At 38.3% G+C, this 23,703-nt stretch overlaps 2 protein-coding genes across 8 annotated transcripts; one reads left to right on the forward strand and one right to left on the reverse strand.

The window, feature by feature from the left end:
* Positions 1-242: 242 nt before the first annotated feature.
* abhd17aa (abhydrolase domain containing 17A, depalmitoylase a) lies at positions 243-10,314 on the reverse strand. Of its 6 annotated transcripts, none has more exons than XM_027137290.2 (6): positions 9,884-10,088; positions 7,899-7,993; positions 5,803-6,200; positions 5,104-5,298; positions 3,802-3,981; positions 243-2,289 (listed from the first exon to the last, which is right to left on the reverse strand). In XM_027137290.2, exons 3-6 carry the CDS (start codon positions 6,162-6,164, stop codon positions 2,064-2,066), a joined length of 963 nt encoding a protein of 320 aa, XP_026993091.1. In that variant the 5' UTR covers positions 6,165-6,200; positions 7,899-7,993; positions 9,884-10,088; the 3' UTR covers positions 243-2,063. The 6 variants fall into 6 exon arrangements, with proteins under 6 accessions (XP_026993091.1, XP_026993097.1, XP_026993095.1 ...); XM_027137296.2 differs by lacking the exon at positions 7,899-7,993 and having other exon boundaries at positions 243-390; positions 2,036-2,289; positions 9,884-10,086; XM_027137294.2 differs by lacking the exon at positions 7,899-7,993 and having other exon boundaries at positions 243-1,084; positions 2,036-2,289; positions 9,884-10,086.
* Positions 10,315-11,927: 1,613 nt separating this feature from the next.
* cdc34b (cell division cycle 34 homolog (S. cerevisiae) b) lies at positions 11,928-23,072 on the forward strand. 2 transcript variants are annotated; one of them, XM_027137316.2, is made up of 6 exons: positions 11,928-12,028; positions 13,343-13,530; positions 18,679-18,765; positions 19,617-19,714; positions 20,008-20,142; positions 21,356-23,072. In XM_027137316.2, exons 2-6 carry the CDS (start codon positions 13,345-13,347, stop codon positions 21,567-21,569), a joined length of 720 nt encoding a protein of 239 aa, XP_026993117.1. In that variant the 5' UTR covers positions 11,928-12,028; positions 13,343-13,344; the 3' UTR covers positions 21,570-23,072. The 2 variants fall into 2 exon arrangements, with proteins under 2 accessions (XP_026993117.1, XP_026993118.2); XM_027137317.2 differs by lacking the exon at positions 11,928-12,028 and adding an exon at positions 12,666-12,815.
* The last annotated feature ends 631 nt before the right edge of the window (positions 23,073-23,703 follow it).

Raw genomic sequence — 23,703 nt, forward strand, 5'->3', positions numbered from 1 at the left:
AGCACATCATAAGCAGTTTTTAATTCTTTCCATATTAAGTTAAACCTTAAGAACATACGAAGCTCGAGCAATTTAGTTTCCGTTATATAAAAATTCAATTCATTTAGGTTTCGGTTTAAACTACGTGGATTAAAGTATTTGATGGATCACGTTAATAAAAAAGCAGTGATTTCGATTACGGGGCTGAAAATGAATCAACACCTTCCGATGAATCAGATTACGACAATTAAGAACACTTGTAACATAGTCATCATCACTTTTATTAATCAGTTACATTACAGCACATACATTCTTTAGCTAAGAAAAGGATACACCAAGAAAAAAAAGAAAAGGAAAAAAAAAGTTCTTTCACCAATGGAAACATGACTACACATTTATACGTGTTTGCAGCTGGGGAAAAAAAAAGAATAATACATTAATCATTTTAAATCTGAGGGTCTCTAAAATGTTTTGTCCCAAACATCTGCAGCATAAAGTTGAAGTTTATTGCCATTTGGAGTGAAGAGGGTGGAATACACACACGGTTAACCTGCAGCTTTTGCTTATAATTTTGATCTTACTGCACTTTGATACCCCAAAATGTTACACAAACGAAAAGCCACTTTAGTTTTAAAGTCAAATAGAATTAGCTGAGGGATCTGGCTGACTTAGCTTCTTTTTACTTCAACCAAATAGCAATAAAATGTATTGTCTAGTCCCTTAAGAATGGCTGTGATTTAGACAAAACTAGAGAACTAGAGCAAAAACTTACTCTTAGAAAAATAGATCTGCGAGTTCTTCGTAATGTTCTTAAAATGTGTTTAAATGTCTTAAAAGTATAGCTAAACTGGGAGAAATGTTCATGTCAAGAGTACTTAAAAAAAACAGTCAGCAATAAGAAATACCTAAAAGAGGAAGGATATTGTACAAATTAGCAATGTTCTTTTTTGTTTTATGTGTTTATATTCAAAACCTCTCGACACCTTAAGCTTTACAGACGCTGTCGCTATGAGGAGGAGGAAGAGCGGAACGACGTCGGAGAGATCGGAAGAGAAAACAGAAGTTCTTGATTCGCTGGAGTTGTAGTGAATTACGAGGTGAGGTGCTGAGGCGATGCACGAATGGTGTTTCAGAGAGAGAGAGAGAGAGAGAGAGAGAGAGAGAGAGAGAGAGAGAGAGAGAGAGAGAGAGAGAGAGAGAGATATTCAGGAAATATATACAAGATTTAAAGTGTTCGGGTAAGACGGGAATGAGAGTCAAGGGAAAGCGAAAGCACATTGACAAAGAAGCTCAGATGGAGAGACAGAAAGCACTAGTTACTCTTAACCTACGTGTCATTGTGGAGAAAGATGGAAGCTACGTTCTTGTGAACTTTAATTGCGTTCACAAACGTGTGTGTGTGTGTTAACTTTTTTCACTTTTTTTTGTACGAGTTCAAGGTTGATTATTGTGGATTCACAGTAACCCAAGTTATATTGATGGCTGCCTAAATTTATCGCTCAGTTCGTGTCCTTTTAAACACAAACAGGCAACATACAAGATGCTGCTGGCTGCCGGTCCGAATGCTTTAGAGAAAAGAGAAAGAAAACTGAACTGGGGGAAAAAGAGGAGCTTGAGTTCGAATAGCATTTGAAAGAGTCAGTAATAAATCAGTACATACACACTTGACCCATATAATGGTCTCCACAAGGTCAGACAAAACACCCAATCTGTCCAGCAGAGAGCACATACATACAGGAAGGAGCAGAAAATCGATTCCTCCAGCCCAAAATATTGAACGAAACAAGAACTAATCTAAGAAATTGCACTTATGGCAGTCTCCATGTAGATGCCTTGAGCAAAGGAAATAATAATATAATAATAATAATAATAATACAATAATATGAAGAAATAATGAAATACAGTTTGTGGTGATTTGCCCTGCTATACTGGACCCACAAGGCCCTGCTTCAAAGATGTTGAACCATCCAGGTCTACATGTTAATATTTACCAGATTCTACAGAGTAGAAAATGTTGAAGCAGGCCCTTGAATTGACACTAGAGTGTTCGTTTTACCTGGACTGAGCTTTGAACTGCTGGATTTTCAGGCATACTGGGCGGTCAGCTCCTGGCTGATGAAGCGACGCAGGCGCTCCAGGTACTGGCTGTAGAGCTCGATGTCATTGTGCCCGGCTCCCTCCACCCACAGCGGCTCTACGGCCTTGGGGCAGCGCTCGAATAGTGCAAGGCCGTGCGAGAAATCGATCACCTCGTCCTCGGTGCCGTGGATGATCAGCACTGGAGACGTGATCTTTGACACCTTCTCGATGCTGAAAGAAGAGGATGTTGGTTAATATAGTGCAGAGAAACAGATGAACAGTATGGAGATTACATCCCAAAAACGAGGTTTGCATGGGTTGGGAAACCACCTTCACAAACTGACAAGATTTACATTTCCTCTGTCGATTAGTTTTGATGAAGTGCTCTGATCCACAGGCATTGTCATGTTGCTTGCAAACCGTTTACATGCCGAAGACTCTTGCTTCGGTGGATGATCTCGCCTGGTTGCCGTACACTTGTACATAAGAAATGCTGCTGTAACACTTATTTTTAAACATGCTTTTACTCAAATCCCTTTAAGGCACTTAACACAGATTTGATTTACTGAATTATGTTCCTCTAAATTGTCCTTCTCTTGTAGTCTCAAGAGATTTTCTGTAACTCTATTCTCCATTCTAGTCATTAGGCATCTAAACAGCTGGATTTCTGGAAAGCTGCTTTGTGACCGTGTCCGTGATTAAAAGTGCTCGAACGTCTGCACGGCCCTTTTCTCCACAATTACATGTACATCATCGTGTTTACCAAAGCGATGTGAAAGAGCTCTGTATGATCACCCATCTATCCTTATATATTCTCATTATCCAGTTTATTAGGGCCACAGCACAAAGCATACATTCGTGCAGATCCAGATCAGGGGCTTCAGTGAACGTTCAGATCAAATGTCAGAACAAAGAGAAAATACGATCGCTGTGACTCTGAACATGGCATGGATGTTGGTCCTTGTGTGAGTGATAGTTCTGCGGATGGGAAATACCTTTTTGACAAAAAGGTCAGAGGCCGGATTTGAGCTCCAGGAAGAGTAAATGAACTCAGATAATAAATAGGGATGCACCGAATATTCGGCCACCGAAAATATTCGGCCACCGAAAATATTCGGCCGAAAGAGGATGAGCTACGCCGTCAGAGCTACATCAGGTTCTACTCCTGCTACCCAAGAACAAGAATCTGAATCCATCACGTGCCAAAAATGATGTAAAGAAATTTCATGTGAAATGTGGTCTGTTACATCGCTTTCATCACTGACAATCAAACATTTCTTTAAATGCAACTTCTTTGTAAAGTGATATTTTGAAATTTAAAGTATTGTATTGAATCATTAACTTAGAGGTCAAAAAAATAAACAACTCAAATCAAATTTAGACTAAATATTGTCTGCCTAAGTCCTGCACATATCCTGGTATAGTTTAGTTGAGAATCTCCCTCATCGGCTATGGCTGTTAACTCGCACAGCTCTGTTTACAAATTAAACTCTTAGTATCTAGGAAAGTATCTGAATAAAAATCTAATATGAATATAACAAATTAGACACAAACACTGTGATTAGTAAGTAAAGGTCTAAGAGCGTTAAGGCCAATCCTGTGGGACATCGGCACAGGAATCAATGCTCCGCTTCGGATTGTTGTGTTTATCGTCTCCAACCAGTCTTTTATTTATTTACAAATTATGAAGAACTGTTGCGGATTCAATGTCTTAGTGGCTGACTAGGTAGCGGAAACACTTACTTTGGAAAGGCGTCAAAGCAATAGGTCTTCTTGGTGTCTGGGAAGGCTACTCTCATCCCCGAGGTGAGGGGGGAGTGCAGGACCACGGCAGCACATTCATACCGCGACGCCAGGTCCACAGTGGGTACCGTGCCGATACTCTGACCATAAAGGATGATGTTCTCTGGACTGATTCCATATCTAGAGATAAATTCAAGGAAAGGTTAAGACATAAGACGAAGAAGAAGAAGAAGAAGAAGAAGATCACAACTGGAGGATAATCATTTCCCTGTTACTAGAAAAAACGTCTCTTTTACAACTTTTTGACCTGCGTAGATTCCAGAACTGGACTGATAAAAGGCAGTGAATGGCACCTGGCAGTTAAATACAACATCTGGAACAATTAGAACAGGCAGGATGAAGAGTTTAAGGGCGAAAGGTGAGCATACAAGTTATGAGACAAGATTGATCACTTTCACAACAGGTGATGCAAACTTTTAACCTGATATAAATCTGATTTATACACAAAGAATATTTGATCAGAAACCCTATAAGCGTGCGACATCTGTGAAACATCTGTGAGCCAAACCTTAGTGAAGTAAGCCAGAACAACAAAAAGCATTTACGCACGATCGTTACTGATAGACTTTCCCCGAAAGCTTCAATGGTTTAAAAGTCACACATCAATGATTAGACGCTTCGTAGAGCATTACACATACAGGTCCCTGTGATAGAGCTGTTGCCATACTGTACAGGCGATAATGCTTTAGAATGAGTGCATTAGCATAAACCTGTAATAGCATTTAAAGCATGCAGCACTGTCCGAACTGCTGTTACAGAACATTAATTGGACCCAACAGCGGTTTTAAAATGTATAAAATATTTCAGCCACAGAAACTTCCAGTCTAGAAATGTCTCTGTGACTTAAATACGTAAATAAATACTTAATAATGCAAATGCACTCATCCAGGATTGTTTTGTTGCCATGCATTCAATTTCTTTGCCATTTTTTTTTCTCCTCTAAGGAAACTTTTGACCTCAACTATATAAACATTTTGCACAATTTTCTTATCTCATGTCCCATGCTGTTTGAGGTTTATCACAGGTTCGGCTGTCCTCCAGACACGCTTCTCTACACAAGGACACTTGACGCTATTCTGTACACTTCCCACTATCACTTTATAAGCACTTCACATCATTTAGAGCAATTTGAAGGTCAAGTCTAAGCACCGATGGATGAAAGTAGTAAAAGAGTACACTGAGCTGTGGCAGGAAATATTATTAAATAACCAAATCTCCCTACGCTGGAAGGCTTTTGCTCACCGGGTGCGCAGTGCGTGCCAGGCGGCATCGATATCGGCGTAGAGGTTCTTCTCAGACGGCTTCCCTGTACTGGCACCATAACCAGAGTAATCGTAGGAGAAGATGTTGCAGTTAATGCGTGTGCCCAGGCCGATGTAGAAGCTACTCATCTGACCCAGATCCACAGCGTTACCATGTGAAAACAGCACTGTGTACCTGCCGAGAAAATGTTTAAATAGCATTACTGTGCAACCGTACAATTAAACAAGCAGCAGAACATCCATTCACAAAAACCTAAATCAATCACAGTAAAAACACATTACTCTTTTAACCCCACGTGTTAACAACAGCTAAACCATGTCTATGTACGTTGGTATGGAAAGCCTATATAGCCCAATCAGCCATAGCATCAAAACCACTGAGAGGTGATGTGAATCACACTGATTATCTTGTTACACTGGTGGTGGGATATATTAGGCAGTGAACAGTCAGTTCTCAAAGTTGATATTTTGGAAGCAAGAAAAATGGGCAGGTCTCCAAAACAGGATCTGCTGCTAACGTCTTGCTGCCAGATACAACAGCACAACTTCAGAGGTCTTGTGGAGTCAATGCCTTGACAGATCGGAGCAATTTTGGTGGCACAACGCAAAATTAAGCAAGTGGTTATGGCTGATTTGTGTAAATAAAGAAGAGCATTTTTTTAACTTTTAGCATTCCTACCTGGCTGTGGGGGCACATCGGATGTACATGCATCCCACTTTGTTCCCACGACTAGAGCTTGTCAGGAAGACTTCTGTCCTGTCCAGCTCTCTTTGGGAGTACTGGAACTCAGCTCGCTCTGACAGATGGAGCTTCCACCTGCCCTCTCCACCCCTGTCTCCTCCTCCTCCTCCTCTCCGACCCAGCCGAGAACGCAGACCCGTCTCACTCTGGTTTGAAGTTATGGTCGGGGGTGAGTCCAGTTCAGGCAGTAAAGTATAAGTGGGCTCTGGGGGTAGGAAGGCCAATTTTGCTGCAATCCGACTTGGGCAAGGAGGGCAACAGAAAAGGCCGCACAGCTCGCTAACCGACAATCCATTCATCGTTCCAGCGCAGAGTTACAGAAAAGCTGGAAGGACCTGAGAACAAGACAATATACAGGTCTAAAACCGTTAAAACAATGTTCAGTTGAATAAATATATAAATACTACACACAGTTAGTTCTATTTTGAGATCAAACCTATGGGCAAATTCACTGTAATATTCACTTAATAAATAGAATTTCATATCTTCCTGCAACATCAGGTTATTCAACATTTGGCAGAACAATCAATTAAGACTTATCTTTAATTCAGACCAACAGTTTTCTTTTACCCAATTATAGTTCCAGTGACGTTAGGTGAAATTCAAGCTGTACATTTTGTTGGTTGCGCTCTAGAAAGAACTCCACAGTTATGGATTTGTTTTAGGATAATTTTTCAGCTTTTCTTTTCCCCATCCTCAGAGGCAGCTTTATGTTTCTGGTCTCTGAAGGCAATTAAACATTGATTATATACATAAATGAACATAGATGATCGTTTGTTTGCATTTTCTTTGAAATATGGTTCGGAGGTGCCAATCATTTTCAGCCCCACAAGTAAAAGTGTGTTTTTATGCATCTATTTTGTGTATCTTTCCTGTAGCATGTTCTCGGACTGCACTGTCTTTTGTCTTGCACTATTTGCACTAGGTTGCACACTATGTACTTTATGTGGCTAGGACAACTTTCTCTTTAGTAATTAGCTCAGTGTTATTTTCTATAGCACCATGGTCCTGGAGAAACTTTGCTTTATTCTACTATGTATTGGTTCAGACTGGGGGTGGGCGGAATGACCAAAAATCTGTTTCACGGAATAAGTTATTTTATTTCACGGTAGCGGTATATATCACAGAATAATAATTTTTCAGGTAAATCAACAAAAGGAGCGCATCTTTTGGCTTCCGTTGTATTCTTTGACATGCTTCATTTTTAGATGATAAAACAAGTTACTTGTGCTAGCATGGCTAACGGTTACATTCGTGTGACACAGTTTGCAAATCACATTTGTCAGCCTTTGTAAACCCGAACCACGTCCATACCACTGATGTCGTGCCTCGTTTCACAACAAGTTCCTACTCCTGCTCGGGATTGGTTTGTGGGATTTCTTTATCAGCATGCATGTCTTTCTCCAAGTTTTTCTTCTTATCTACGCTTATGTGCCGCTTCTCAATCGTTCTCAGATTCAGGCGTGCCACACATGCGGTTAACCATTAATACCCACTAATTTAAATTTCACGGTATGCACGGAATAGAAAAACCTGTAATGGTAGACATTTTATTCCGCGGAAACAGAATATACCGCCCAGCCCTACTTCAGACATATATTGTTGACAATATGACTTGACTTGTTTAAGTGCTGTGTATTTATTCTGTCTTAATGTATAAATAGGCATCTCACATTGAAATGGTCAAAATCAGGGACATATGTGAGGATCCTGTTTGTAGACTTCAGTTCGGCCTTTAACACAATCATTCCAACACTACTCCAGACCAACAAACCCAGCTCTCTGTTCCTATCTCTATCGGTCAGTGGATCACCAGCTTTCTGTTAGAAAGGTAGCAGCTAGTGAGACTGGGGAAATTCACGTCAAACTGCTGCTTCATCAACACCGGCACCCCTCAAGGTTGTGTTCTCTCCCCACTGCCCTTTCCTAGTACACCAATGGCTGCACCGCTAATGACCCCTCTCTCAAGCTCCTGAAGTTTGCGGACAACACTACAGTGTACTACAGAAACTCCCCTGCACCCCCCCACTCACCATCAGGGACAGCACTGTGGCTTCAGTGAAGGCATTCAATTTCCTGTGCTCTACCATCTCCCAGGACCTGAGGTGGAACACTCACATTGATACCACTGTTAAGAAGGCCAAACAAAGGATGCACTTCCTTAGCATGTTGTGGAAGTTTAACCTGCCGCAGGAGCTGCTGAAACAGTTCTATTCAGCAATCATCGAGTCTGTTCTGTGCACTTCAATAACTGTCTGGTTTGGTTCAGCTACAAAATTAAACATCAGAAAACTACAGAGAACAGTTCGGACTGCTGAAAGGATTATTGGTGCTCCCCTCCCCACCATCCAAGAACGGAATATATATCCAGTGTGAGGAAAAGTGCTCAGAAAATCACTCTGGATCCCTCACATCCAAGTCATCCGCTTTTTGAACTTTTACCATCTGGCCGGCGATACGGAGTCCCAAAAACCGGCATTTCTTCCCCCATCCAATCTACCTCAGTTAAATGTTCCTCCATTACGCAATAACAATGTGCAATCATCTTATATTCATTTGTAACCACCTCCATCCTAGTACATCCCCGCATCTCATTCTATTCTATCATCTACAATTTGTTTTTTCTTTTTCAATTTCTTTTTGAACTTTGTCATCTATTTGTTTTACATCCGTGTATTTTTATTTCCTTTTTTTTTTATTATTCACATCTTATTTTTATGGTCTGTATGTTGTCGTCATCTCCGTGTACTGGAAGCATATGACACTAAACCAAATCCCTTGTATGCACGAGCACACTTAATAAAGTTCTTTCTGATTCTGAAAACGTCTACTGTGGCTATAATGCAATGATATTCAGGTAAGTCTTAGGATTCAGGAGTTAGACACCAAGACATTAGACATCTGGATTACTTTTAATAGACATTGCAAAAAAAAAAAAAGTCCATGTTTACAAGATTTCACCCCAAGAATTGAACAGTAGCAGGTCTACAAAATGATTGACAGGAAGCTCAAAAATTCCAATTTTCCAAACAGGTATCACAACTATAATGGCTAAATCTGTGTGTTTTGTTTTTTGTTTTTTTTTTTAAATCAGATTAAGAATAAAAATAGTATTAAGATAAATAAACCCGACTTAATTCTAATTTAAGAATCTGAAGTGAAGCAGATTTAGGTCTTACCTTTACACATTTTGAACCGACAGATTTTGCGGTGTCAACATAAATACACGTGTTATTAAGCCTGAATAAGCGCAAAAATATTCAAATAACTTGTTATCTACTTGAAATACTAACAGCTTGTTCACATTTTTTCCCCACAACGTTCAGGGCTTCTAACTGTTGTGACCGGAAAATGTGAATCATTGTGGGCGCTGTTTATTTTACACGATTATCTCAAAGGGTGCTAATAATTATAGAGTTAACCTTCGGATGTTGTTTTGTTTGTGTTTACACACCACACCCATAAAACAGCTGAGAACTTACGTGTCGTGTTAAACTGAAATAAACAATGATGTCATAGCAACGTTATGTGTTTAAATCATTCTTATTTCTGACAAGTCAGCAGTACGGTTAGCTAGCTAGCTAGCTGCCGAGTTTCCTGTCCCCCTAGAAGCACTAGCCCTTTTCTCTCGAAGTGTTTTCGATATAAATTTCGATATTAAAGGAAAACCAAGTGTATTCCATGCATGGTTACGTTAAGTTAAGTTTATTTAAAGTCTCCATACAAGTGTTACCTCAATGTCTAGTTATTTAACTGTTCAAATACATAACGTTCACTATAATGCTAGCCGTGTAGCTCGGCAAGCTAAAGGCTGAATACCGAATTGCTTGTCACTTCTTGTACAAGTGCACTACATAGGCTGTGTCATGATAGCGGCTACAAGCTAATGTTTTGCACTATGTGATAAAAGAAAACTATTTGGAATTCAACCACAACGAGTTTGGCTAAAACTTGGCTAGTTCGGCTAGTTTTGCGATAGCAAAAGATATACATCCGGGGAAAAGAAAAAAAAACTTACCGAAAACTAGCAGATTCTCTGAGAGGTCTTTATGTATCTAGACATGACATTATATTAAACACGGTTGCCAACCTTTTCCCCGTATAACTAGAATCATTTTAGGAATCTAACTGCAAGGAGTCATCCGGTTTGAATAGCTGTTTTGCTAACCGTAATGACAAGCTACCGTATAGTGTGAATGCTGAGATTTCATGTATAAGGTGTTTCCAACTAGCCTTTCTTTCACAATAAAAGTCGTATGCCATTTTGTATGTACTTACTCAAAAAAGGTCCTTTTTTAAATATTTAAAAATAGCTCATACCTGAAAGTCGGTCAAGAAATTTGTTTAGAAGCTGGAGTAGTGGTTAAAATATCCCAGAGAAACGTTAATAAATGGTTACCTGAATGAGCTGTAATATGACTAAGGTTGTACTGAACGTTGCCACAGACTAAAATATTTTTGTTTCATAAGCCAAACTTGTTCAGACACTAGACTAGTAATAGAGTAGACTAGAGTAATGCAACAGTTCATGCCTCACGCCTCCAAACGTCTGGGTATTTTATACAGAAAAATCATGAAGAGTTATCATTTAAATCTTTGACTTCTAGCAGATATTTAGAATATTTTTTATTATTACTTATTTTCTTCTTTTTTTTTTTGGTGTTATATCGATTACATTAAATCATGTTTCTTCAAAACTTTAATCAACACCTGACAAAACACCTTCTGAATTCAACAACACTATGATATAAAGACAATTTATTACGGGTCTTAAAGCAGCTTGAGGCAAAAGCAAAACAAATAGCCAACTATTGTTTGCCCAAATTGCAGCTGATTTGATCACCAACGAGTGAAATCCCTCCACAGAACCCACAACATGTCTAGACTAGATCATCTAAATGCTAGAACAAAAAGGAGAGCTTTCTGACAAGCAAGTAGAGACACAGCTTTATCATGACTGTATGGATGATTGTGGTCCAAATAATTTATTTTTCCTCCGTTTTTGTTTTTTTTCATCTTGGGACATATTTTATTGCCACTTGCTAGACTATGTCGAGGACAGCTTGAATGATCATGTAAATTGTGTTAAGAAAATCACCAACCCACAAAATTTATCTGAAATGTCTTGATATCAACCAAATACCGGCTACTGCTCTGACGAAGAGGAATATTCCCAGTTTCTATTTACATGAATATTAAACACATGCACATTGCAAGCAGTACTTTTAATGTACATCACACTTCAGGAGAAGCAATAGGATATATAATTTTCCTTATCCTGGTAAAAGAATACTGGTGTGAGCTACTGGCATAAAAACATTTTTGTAACATGGGTCCTTTTCTTCTGAAGGATCCTCAATAAAACAGTTTAGTACTAGGTGAAAAAGTAAAACCTGTCAAGAAACCTTTTTTTTATCTAGAAAGCTAACATTAGTAGGTGTTAGCTGTTGTGTGCAATGCAGTTATCCTTCAGCATTGTGTTGTGCCTGGTATAACTTGTACTTTCTACATATTATCACAGTAAAACAGTACAAAGCCATTAGTATCATACTATCCTGCTAAGCTAAAGCTGTGTCCTTGAGGCTGATTACCATGAAATAGCTGACTCAACTACAGATGAAGGGGAAAAGCTTCTCTAGCACAAATGTGTGTGTGTGTGTGTGTGTGTGTGTGTGTGTGTGTGTGTGTGTGTGTGTGTGTGTGTGTGTGTGTGTGTGTGTGTGTGTGTGTGTGTGTGTGTGTGTGTGTGTGTGTGTGTGTTGGGGGGGGGGGGTTGTCATAGTTATACTACATTCAGGGACAATGATGTGTCTGAGACCGCAGACTGTGAATTAGCATGTTTTACATTATTGCAGTAAAAATCGCACACTTTGTTTATACAGTCGTGATATTTCTGCATCTGATCGGTATTCATATATTATCTTTTTAGATTTCTAGGTAATTTCTGTTTTCCTACCTAAAGTTATATTTGAATGTAATTCTGTTCTTATTTGAATTTGATATTTTGTGTTAAATTTTATGTTCTGTTCTAATTCTATTCTACCCGATCTCTAACCCAACAGAATGTATGAACACAGATTAAACATATAGCAACCTCGTAAATGATAGATTGGCATCTGCTTATACTTTGGCCGACAAAAGTCAGACGGCTCAGATAATTAAGGTAAAAATACTTGTTTTTTGTTTTTAAAGAATTATTTGACAAAGATTTGCATAGCATCTTATATTAGTTTATAGAATTACTCGAGTTTATAGAATTATAAAGAATAATTAAACTATTAAATAATTAAAAATCGAGTTTATAGAATTATAAACTCGAGTGGTGTAGTTTTGTTTTGTTTTTGTAGCCCCCCCCCCCCGATAAAATATTGCGAAATATTTGGAGCACTAATCAAATACAGATAGATGAACTACGACATACGTTTATTACATTCTAAAGAAATAAATACGTTTCTTTTTTTTATATATATATTAAACGTTCTCAGTTTGAAAGTCCTCTGAAGTACTTTATTAAAGTTCCAAACGCTTATTCGTGTCGCTTAGCTTGCACTCACTGCGCATATGATGCGGAGAAAAAATGTCTTTGCGCAATAATTGCGCAGGAATGGTGTTCATAAATGGCCAATGACTCTATATTTTAATTGCCCCATACTTAGCTCATGATTGTTGGTATTTCTTTTTTATAGTTTTAGAGCTTCTTGATTAAACAGCCCATATGATCATAGACGTAGTATTTAATTAAAAATGTGTACATTTGTGCTGTGATCACAAGAAGCTCGGTCCATGGAGGAAAAACATTTGATAACCCCTAAAATGTGGCGGTAAGGGGGTTAGCCTTGTGAACTACATTACCCATGTTGCATTGCGAACTTATTGACGAGTGGAACTGATGGAAGAAAAAAAAAAACACATCAGAGCCATACTGGAGATTCCACCAGCTGCGACAAACAGTCAGTCAACTATCTCAGTTGTTTACTCCGTTTTTTCTTATTGAGCAAGTCATTTTAAACACAGTGTAGAGTTATTTTTCCCTAGCAAAAGTTTACAACTTTAAAAGAAAAAAGAAGAAGAAGGCAAGAGTAGCTTAGAGATATAAATGGTTGCCAATTGGATAGTTTAGCTGTGTGGCTGGGTTAAATAAGTGGTATGGTTTACATTTAGAAGGCGTTATTTACACGGTAAATATTTTATAATGATAGATGGTTAAATAAAATATACGAATCGTTCATTTTTGTGGAAGGAGGGTCGTTTTTAAACGGGAATTAACTTGTATGTCACAATAAGCGACTCGTCAGGCAACTCCAAACAATAGGCGTTTTTGTGTAGCTGGCAGAGCTCGCGAGCTATCACACAAAGCCAGCTAGCACAACCTGCTAGCTTAGCTTAGCTTAGCTTAGCTAGAGTTAGCCAGAGAGAAGAAGACAGTACCCAGGCGTTGTCACAAATCCGTTCATTTCGTTACTTTTTTTTTTCTCAGAAATGGCTCATAACAGCACTTCTCACGTAGCAAGCTCACAGAAAGCGTTAATGCTTGAAATGAAAAGCCTTCAAGAAGAGCCAGTGGAGGGTTTTAAAATTACCCTGGTGGACGAAGCAGACCTCTATAACTGGGAAGTGGCCATTTTTGGACCTCCTAATACACTATACGAAGGGGGTTACTTTAAGGTAAGATTAGTTTATTTTTCTCTATTATACGTGTCTTGTAATATGTTTTGAGTCGCCGACGTTGCTCTGGCTATATATAGCAATGCCCTAGCTCTATATTTATCCCCATTGCTAGTTTGCCAATGCTAGCTTTGTGCTTATTTAGCTACAGCGCTCTTACAGTTTATATACCGGAATTGACATTTCTTAACAATCAACAGCTTATCAGCTCTGAACTCTCTATCACGACGTTTATTTGTCTGGTTAGAAAGAAGTTCTGTGGTTTTTGTGAGTTAGTAAAATTTCAGTTAGGACGTTAGTAGAAGAGCTTTTTTTTTTTCTTTTCTTTGTTCCTCTTGTCAACAATGCGACTATCAAGCAGGAGCAGATATGATACTAATTTCTGACTGGCACATTTTCTGAGTACAACGTCTTTATTCGCAAGATTTACTGGAAACAATTGAGAGAAACGATATATTTTCAAAATGATTAAAAATAAAATAACTTCTCTCAGCGTTTAGGCAACAAAATAATCGGCTTTGTGATGCAATAAAGATCTATGAATCTTTAAACAAAATGCCGGATCAATTCGTTCTTCTTTTAATAAAATGATGAGACAAAAGAGCAGATTGTCCATGTCTGAGGTTTTTGAGGAAGCTTTGCCTTATGAAATCATTTCAGCATTAATTATAATGTGTGTTACAGTTTATGTATTAAACACGAAGTTTGTAACTCAGGGATTTTTCTTTTTTCTTCTTTTTTCTTCTTTTTTTCTCTTTCTTTCTTTCTTTCTTTCTTTCTTTCTTTCTTTCTTTCTTTCTTTTGGTGGTGGTGGTGTTACGTAGTATAACAGTCAAGCTTAACTGTGCACAAATAGGAAATGAGCCAAGTTTCAGTTCCTGATCTTACACACAATAAAGATGACTGCATTCGTTGTCTGTTTAATGGACATGTAAATACAGTTTAGATGTGCCAGGTTCATTTTGAAACAGGTAAGCAAAGTGTTCTGAAGGAATCTTTAAACTGCTTCACACTAACACGCATTCATCTATTGTCTTTGTTTACACTGGTGAAGCACTGTGGGTTTGGCCGATACTCTGGCGTCATTGCCTTTAGAGGCTGTGTTCAGACTTGAGCACTGCCAGAGCTGTGTGAGAGCTGCTCCCTATATGTGTTTGTGAGTGTGTGTGTGAGCGTGAACCTGCAGGGCTCCCGGTGTGCAATGCTAAAACCAGTAGTTCTGCTTCAAACTGTTCACTACAAACTGTGCTTAAGACAAGGAAGGGACCAAATTGACAGGAAAATCCATGTAACAACCAGTTTGAGAGAGTTCTGCATTATCAAAGAATTTTAGCGTTAACTATAGTGGCCCTCATTTTTCTCAATATTTCAGTATAATTGTGTGTTGTGGAGTAGCTGTAAATTGCTTGTTTACAACACAGCTGAATTACATTTAATGATGCCAATAAAACTCCAAAGAAGGCAAAACTCAGAAAGCTGAAAACAACAAAACGAGTACTAAATCCTACTGCACGCTACATGATTTAAGCCCCGATTCTGGGGCTGTCATGCAACCTATTCCTCCCCCACTGTTGGGGACTATTCACTGCATGCTTCCATATTGACCACTTGTGTGGAAGGAAACGGCTTAGTCAGCGTTTGTCCACAAAGCTCAGCTAAACTATATGGATGAAAGTTTGTGGACACTTGAATATCACACCCATATGATCATGTTAAAGGCATACAACTGTCCCTGCATGCTATAGAATTAAACCTTTTCTCTGGAACTAAGGGGCCTAAACGTGTTCTAGCAGTACAATGCTCCCTGTTCACAAAACAAGTGCCATAACGATATGGTAACATGAGTGTCCTGCACAGAGATCCAACCCGAACCTCACTAAACATTTTTGAGCACTGATTGCCCCACACACCTCCTCACCCTACAATAGTGCCTGACCTTACTCTAAGGCACTAATGCTCTTATGGAAGAATTGGCAAATTTAAAAAAAAAAACAGTTTCAAGTTTATTATAACTTTAAAGAGATATCTAAATCTGTTCCAAAAGCAAATGTAGATGTGATGACATGGCCACATAATTAAAGTGGATATAGTGTTCTTTAAACATTTGAATATTATCTCTTTAAATCATTTACTGTGAGACTGGTTGCAAATACAGCAATGAGAATCTGTCAGAGTCCCAGAGGAAATCAAATTTCTCGCCTTGGGAGAGCCCTCAATCCACATCTGCTATCTGTCTATTTGTGTGGAAGGGTGAGCACAATATGTTAGTACATGATGTACCCACATGGCTGGCAGGAATAGTAAAATTAAAAGCAAATATAGTATAATTTTTTTATATAGTTTCTATATAGTTCCTCACCATTGCAGCCTCCCACTTTTCCTCTCTTTATAGGGTACTATTTATTTTTGTCCTATTTGAATGGCTAGGCTTTTTATACCCTTAATTTATGTATATTTGGTTTGACAAGTTTTTTTGGTTGAACAAGTTTTACATTTGAAAAAAATTCTTGTATGCAATTGAAATAAACAATTTAAACTTTGCTTGGTGTTGTCTATATATGTGAATGTACATGTGTAACTTTGTCTAGTTATTTGGTTCACATAAGTCTCTTTATATGTACATTTGCACCCACTCTGGTGCTCTCATGGGGTACAAACGAACTGGGTTTTTATGAAAATGTGTTTGCTGTCTAAACAATCTTGTGACAGATTTTACAAATTAAATTATGAAGATTGCAAATGAGCTGATCAGCATTGCTTTGATAAATTATTCAGGTTTTTTTTTTGTTTGTTTGTTTTTTTTGCAGTTAAGCCAAACATAGTTTGTTGTTGACTTTTATTGTTGTTTTGTTGTTTTCATTCCAGGTGTGTTTCTCTCAGATGAAATAAAACACAAGTTCTCTGACCCCCTGTTATGGGGCTCCCTGTATGGACGGTTTGTCATTTGTCTGTACAAACTGAAAAGAAATAAGCAACAGTGTCACAAAGAAGGAAATTACTTAAGTACTGTAACACTAACTAGGCCTTAGTAAATCTAGTTAACTCTTATTGGGGGGGAAATAAGTCTGTCTAATTATAAATCCTTTGTGGGCAACGTTACGCTACGCAGTAGACACATCAAGTTGCTAGCTTAGGCCTTGCACCTTGTATCTCAATGAATCATAAAACACATTATTTAACTCCAACTTGATACTGTCTTGATCTTTTGTCAAGGTGTTTAAATGCAAGGTGCAACGAGAAGCCTTGAATACACTATAAATTATTCGTGTTTGTCAGGGCTTCCACTAACCTATTCCTCTTTTCCATGTTCCTAATTTTCAAAAGATCACATTCTTCTGCTCTTACACCCAAAGTGCTGTTCAGTCAGTAATCAGCATGCTGAAATCTTACAGAAACAAAAACTATTTTGTATTTGTATCGATGGGAGAATGTATGTGTAGTCTGTGCTTGGTGTTTTTTTGCACCGAAGGCCTGTAAGAGACTGTTTATTATTATTATTATTATTATTATTATTATTATTATTATTATTATTATTATTATTATTATTACTACTACTACTATTGTTGTTATGGTTAATAATATCAACAACAAATATAATAAAACATTCTTATTATTATCCGTTAATAATTAATATTATTATTCATAATTACTAAAATATTATTATTATTTATTTGCGTTTTATACCTTTTTTTTAAAAAAAAGGGAGTCATTGAAAGAATGTAATCATCATGTGATAACTGAAAGAATAAGCAAATATTAGTAAAAAAAAAAAAAAAAAAAAAAAAGATCATATGCAGATCATAATTTGTTGAATACTCTGATGTGGTGATGTTCTCAGATTCTGTGATCTATATTGTCGGCCATAAACTTTTCTAAGCCACAAGCATAGAAATGTTAAATTCCACAAAATACTGTAATTATTAAAAATTAAAACAGTACTCCATCACCAGTATTTCTCTATCACCAATTGTATATGCAAAACACTTGTTTAACTCCTGTGCATATAGGAAGGTTTCATGAAGGTATCTTTACTATCTGAATATTGAAATGATATGCACCTGGGTGTATGGGTGGGGGAGGGGTGGGGGGAGGCAGAGATTTGCTTATATTTTTAGATCCTTCAGAGCTTTGACAGCTTTGTGCACTTGTGGTTTTCTCTCAGCGGCTTCATGATCAAGCCAGCTGTAATCTTTTCCCTGCAAGTTTCTACACACGCTGAATGCTTGGTTAAACGATAGTAACATAATTGCATTGTCTCTCTCACTTTTTTTTTTTTTTCTCCTCTTTTGTCTTGAAATAAATTACATTTCAGATCCTTAAGATCATTTGGAAAATATAGCATGCACAATTTGTAAGGCTCAGGGAATTGAAATTACTGATTGCCTTTTAAAGTAGGTTAATGTCAGTCCTGCAGGCACATAATATGCAGCGCAAAGAATAACGGGTGACTACTTAATGTTTACCAGACACTGATCACAGAGCTAATGTGACTCATTAGAGCGCTAATCGGGCTGATCAGTAAATTCCACATTGTACCTCAATCTCATTCAAATTTGAATTCCAGCTGGATGTTTTATGTAACACTCACCTTGGCTTCCACAAAGACATTTTTAATATTTTACACACACTTCTCTGATCCCTGACTGCTCGTATGTCCCTGGCGCGGAGCGACATACGTGTTGTGTTTCAGTGTCAGGAACCTGATCTTAGCTTTGTTTGTAAAGGAGCAGGACTGAGTTCAGCAGAGTACACATTTCATGTGTAATCAGTATCCCAGTTTTTTTTTTAGTAGATTAAACGTGCAATTCCTGAAATTTGATTCATTCATGTTTTGGTTTGTTGCGCTTCCCGTTGGCAAACCTGTGCCGTATCCTTGAGTCGTAATTCATCTCCAATCCAATTATCAAGCAGCCGTCCCAGAGTCTCCTTATGGTCCTGCTTAGTGTCTTTTGGGAGGCCAAGTCACTGACTAGAGAATTGTCCTGGACTTTATAGTATAATCATGCCTAGATGTTTGTAAGTGTGAAGCATAAATTCAGACTTATTTGCATAGGGAATTGGAGCCTGCTCACCCGCATTACATGTGTATATAATTCACAGTATGTTTGCTGATCTCTATTGATTAATTTTTTTCTCTTTCTACCCTAGGCACGTATCAAGTTCCCCATCGACTACCCCTATTCCCCCCCAGCCTTCAGATTCCTCACGAAAATGTGGCACCCTAACATTTATGAGGTAAGCGTATATGCCTATGGTTGTTTTTTTTTTCCCTCAGTCATGTGGTCAGTGTTGGAAAAACTTACAAGGCTATTAAACCATTCTCAGCCTTTTCTCGGCTTGTTAATGGTCAGCTTGGAGAATGTGTTTGTTAAATAAAACAAAATGATTTTACGGCTGAGGTAAGGGTTTATCAGTGCATCTCAGTAGAGTAGCTTACTTGGTAGCATTTCTAGGCTCTGAAGTATGTGGCTGTGCCTTCCAGAGGAAAAAAACAAAACACGTTTGTGCATTTCTGCTGAAGCCATTCTTCACTCCCAAGAATGGGCTTAACCAAAACAAAGTTCTGAACAGAGAGAGTCCAAGGCACACAAACACAATCAAAGCCTTTCAAAACCTTCTACAATCCTCCTGGCAATTCTGAAGCAAAGCAGCCTTGCAGCAACGCAGAAGAGGAGAATACACAAAGTTTCAAGCCATAACAGTAAAACATGGAAGCAGGGTTTATGGCCGGTACTGAACACGGCACCAAACGATGATTTGTTTCATTACGTATCGATGTCTACTAATCTAATTATTCTTCAACAGGTATTTTGAGTGGCACTTCTCTTGTCAGTGTTTTTCATGTTTGTTTGAACATGTTTTTTTCCCCAGAAAGGTGGCACACTGATTCACCTCGAGTGCTAGTGTGAAATGCTGCTTAGCCAAACATACATTGTTCTGTTTAGCTTCAGTCAGCAATACAGTGTTTGATATCCAAGGAGTATGAGGAATTTACAAACCTAGCAGTCGAAGCAGAAATGTTTTGTTACATACAGATATAAGTATATAGGTTTTAGCCTTGGAAATGAATAGTGTGTGTCTTTCAGAACGGGGACGTGTGTATCTCTATCCTCCACCCTCCTGTAGATGACCCACAGAGCGGAGAGCTGCCCTCAGAGAGGTGGAATCCAACGCAGAACGTCAGGTGAATATACACACACACACACACACACACACACACACACCTCATCATGCTGTACTTTGTTTCTGTGTGTCATATGATAGCATTTATTTTGTGATGCTACTTTTTTAATCTAATAGTTTATTTGTCTATGCACAGATTTCAGTTTCTCTTATTTTGTAGAAACCCTTCAATTCTGTTGCGTGTCAAGTGGCCTGTAGGATCGTGCGATCTTAAGAGCTTATAAAGGGTAGATGTATTTTAACATTCCGTAAAGCCTTTTGGTAACCTCGCTGTGGTATTTGTGTGTGTTTCAGAACCATCCTGCTGAGCGTCATATCCCTGTTGAACGAGCCCAACACTTTTTCTCCCGCTAACGTGGACGCCTCTGTGATGTACCGCAAGTGGAGGGACAGCAAAGCAAAGGACAGAGAGTACGCAGAGATTATCCGGTAAGACGCTCCTCTCCGCATTTTTCACCAAGTTACTTTGCCATTGACACCTTTATGACCAGAACAAATGAAAGGAAAAGGCATCATCAGTAACTACGGCATAGGCTTTATACATCGTGTACATAGGTGGTGTAAACATTGCTAAAAGAGAATCCCTAAAATGGTGTTTGGATGATGATGATGATGCTGGCCCAAAATCTCCCAAAGGTGTTTAGTTAGTATGTGAGCCAGTGACCGAGAAGGCCATAGAATGTGATTTATGTTATTTCTATTCTCATCAAACCATTCAGCGAGGTCTCAAACTTTATTCTGGATGTGACCATTTCTAAAGACTCAGCATAGGATAAAGCTGATCAGTCAGATGAACTTTGTACTGATATGCAGTGGCCCTCATACGTGAACCATGCCAGCAAAACACCTCCCACAGCATTACAGAGCCTCAGTAGGGGTCAGGCATGCAGGATTGTAGTGAGCTCTTGGCATACAGCACACACACACTCGCCCACTTGTTGGGAATATTGTGAAGGATGACTAATCTGCTGCTTGGTTTAAAACATCTGAAACGTTTGCTGTTCTTTAAAACATCTGAATATGGTCATTTATGTAGTGTAAACAGTGGATCTAAAATGATTTCCTATGAAAACGCAAAGTCAGCTTTTCAAGGCATTTAAATATCAGTCATAAATCTGCTACAGTGGTTTTGAATGAGGCTGCCCTCTTGTGGTAAGACAGCGTACTGAAAAGCTCACAGACAGTTTATCATGTTGGTCCAAGTTGCAGAGTTCTTCATTGTTGTTTTTTGGGTGAAAGCCATACCATGGCTATAATAAGACTGCAGTGTATATACCCAGTAAAATCTGCCATTTGAGATCAAACCTTGTGTGCAACATGAAATGGTGTAGAGGATAAAAAGACACATCTGTCAACTGTGTCTGTTTACACACAAACTAAACATCAATAGATCAATAGGCTTCTGGATAATTTAAGCAAGTTTGATATGTAAAAAAATACTCACACAAAGTGGCTTTAAATAATGTGTGATATTTGCTACAGTGGGTTAATTGAGACAAAAGCACAGCTCATTGGCAGAATGTTTTCCTTATACTTGGAAGAACATGTTGGATTTAAGAAGGTCTTGAAATTGGAGGTGGAAGAAAAATATATTGGAAAGAGATGCGAGAGTTTTTTTTATGTGTGTGTATGTGTGTTACAGAAAGCAGGTTTTGGCCACTAAAGCAGAGGCAGAGCGAGATGGTGTTAAAGTTCCCACCACACTGGCTGAGTACTGTGTGCGCACACGTGCCCCCGCCACAGACGAGGGCTCTGACTTGTTTTATGACGATTACTATGATGACGAGGACTTGGAGGACAATAATGATGAGGACTGTTGCTATGACGAAGATGACTCAGGAAACGAGGAATCGTGACCCTGCTCTCTCCATCATTATCCTCATCATCACCGTCATCTGTACCCTGAAACGTTGAAAAGCTGTCGCATGCACCTTGTATTCACTTTTCTTTTGAAAATCCTATAAAATATATTTTTAGGTTCTTTTTTTTCTAGTCGGAAAATGTAAGCATTTTGTTTTCTCGCTGGTCTTCGTTGAATTGCCTTTTCCTTTTGTTACCTCTTTTCATGTATCTTAACCCCTTCTTTTTACCATTTTTTTGCGCTATAGAAATCCAAACATTTCCGCTTTGTCATAAAGCTAAATAATAGAACAACTATGAGTGGGTGAAAAGGAGATTTTTTTTTCTTTTCCCTTACTTTTTTTTTTGCGCTGTATTGTGCATGTTGGCATTGTGGCATATTTTTTAATTGCACAGTGCTGCTCCCTTTATCCACCATTAGTTTTTTTTTCCTGAAAGATCTCTAATTAAGAATCATCTACAAGTCCAACCAGTTCAGCAATAAAATGCATTTTGCATACTTACGTGCTCTAGAGGCAAGACGTGGGAGCTGAATATAACAGAATTGTCTTTTATCTTGACAATCGTGTTAGATGACTGTTTTCCTGATCTAACGCATCTGATATTATGCTCTAATGTGCTCGAACAGGAAAAACACAACTGTGTGTTGATCTACATCTGCTTTGAATGCTTGTAGAGATATTGATCAATGTTAAGGGAATGAGTAATGTTTTGCTTTGAGGGAGAAACACTTGATGTGTGCCCTGCAGGGGACTAAACCCCTACTACCACTATGTGAGATTCTGTGCATTATTTTAAGATGGTGGTGCTTTAACCTCAAATCATAATCACGTATTCCCTGATGTATTTGTGATAGTATGCATTTGATCAACAAGGATGTGGATCATGCTGTTAAAATGGTAGAGGAGGTTTTTTTTTTGTGTTCTTCCCTCTTGTTGAGCTGAAATGTTTTTGTGATGCCAATATTGTATCGCTCCCTCACAAATTACATTTAATCTGTAACTAGGTTTTTATTAATAGAGAATGTATTTTTTTTTCTAAGACAGCAGTGTAAATTCCTTAATTTGGGGCTATAAGGTGATTTTTTTTTTTCCTGGACTTCTGAATGGTCATGTGTTTTGATTTTGAAATTCTTTTTCAGTAAAATGATATTCCTGTCAGCATTAATTTAATCTCATGCCTTTTGAGCATTTGCAAGGTGGAGAGGGCTTTTAACTACATCAGCATTGACCAATTGAATTAATTCAACGTGAGCTCATTTTAATTGACTCTCAGGATAAAGCAAACAGGAAAAAGAATCCCACAGCACCACCAACCTTCTTGTGAACATGCAGTTTAACCAGTCTGTCAATTCTGTTTTTGAAGGCGGTTTACAATCTTAAACCTTGATGCTGATGTGCACATGTGAGTATGTGGCTGATCATTTTACTGACCTGTATGTATTTTTATGGTTTGTTGGCCTATTTAAAACTGAAAAATAAAAATCTTTATTAGAATAACTTGAGTATTTTTAGTCTTTTGCAGTCTCACTTGTCATTTCTAGCATGGAGGATGTGCCTTGTGTTTTAAAAATGCATATATACATGATATACAGTGGGGGAAATATTCTAGAAATTTTATGGTAGGTTTAACACAGAGAGACAAGATATCAAGGAAAAAATAGGTTCGAAATTAATTTGTATTTGAGCAAGTGAAAAGTTTTTGATCCCCTAACAACCAGCAAGAATTCTGAGGACCGCGAGGCACACAAATTAGTCCTGTCCCTTTAGGGAAGTACCCCTAATCTCAATTCCTTATGTGTATAAAAGACACCGGTCACAAAATCAATCTCTTCCATGTCACTGCTGGGCCCTTGAGCAAGGCCCTTAACCCTCAGTTGCTTAGTTGTAAGTCACTCTCGATAAGTGCTGTCTGCTAAATGCTGTAAATGTAAATGAGATCCTACAGTGCCTGCATGGTCCCCCTGCTCAAGAATGCACATGTACAGGCCTGTGTGAAGTTTAGGGAAGGCTTGGGAGAATGTGATGTGGTCAGATGAGATCAAAATTGAGCTCTTCGGCGTCAACTCAACTCGTGTTTGAACGTAGAGAAATCCCCACACCATCCCCACTATCAAACATGGAGGTGGAA

The sequence above is a fragment of the Tachysurus fulvidraco genome, chromosome 22, assembly GCF_022655615.1.
Source record: "Tachysurus fulvidraco isolate hzauxx_2018 chromosome 22, HZAU_PFXX_2.0, whole genome shotgun sequence".
Taxonomy (NCBI): Eukaryota; Metazoa; Chordata; class Actinopteri; order Siluriformes; family Bagridae; genus Tachysurus; species Tachysurus fulvidraco.

Coding starts and splice junctions, on each gene's coding strand:
- abhd17aa (XM_027137289.2), bottom strand. CDS start 6,164: ATGAATGGATTGTCGGTTAGCGAGCTGTGCGGCCTTTTCTGTTGCCCT. Junction 3,982..5,103: donor TGGCACGCACTGCGCACCCG/GTGAGCAAAAGC, acceptor ATTTATCTCTAG/ATATGGAATCAGTCCAGAGA. Junction 2,290..3,801: donor TGCTTTGACGCCTTTCCAAA/GTAAGTGTTTCC, acceptor CTCTTCTTTCAG/CATCGAGAAGGTGTCAAAGA.
- cdc34b (XM_027137317.2), top strand. CDS start 12,755: ATGGAAGAAAAAAAAAAACACATCAGAGCCATACTGGAGATTCCACCA. Junction 18,766..19,616: donor GGCACCCTAACATTTATGAG/GTAAGCGTATAT, acceptor TGTGTCTTTCAG/AACGGGGACGTGTGTATCTC. Junction 20,143..21,355: donor GAGTACGCAGAGATTATCCG/GTAAGACGCTCC, acceptor TGTGTGTTACAG/AAAGCAGGTTTTGGCCACTA.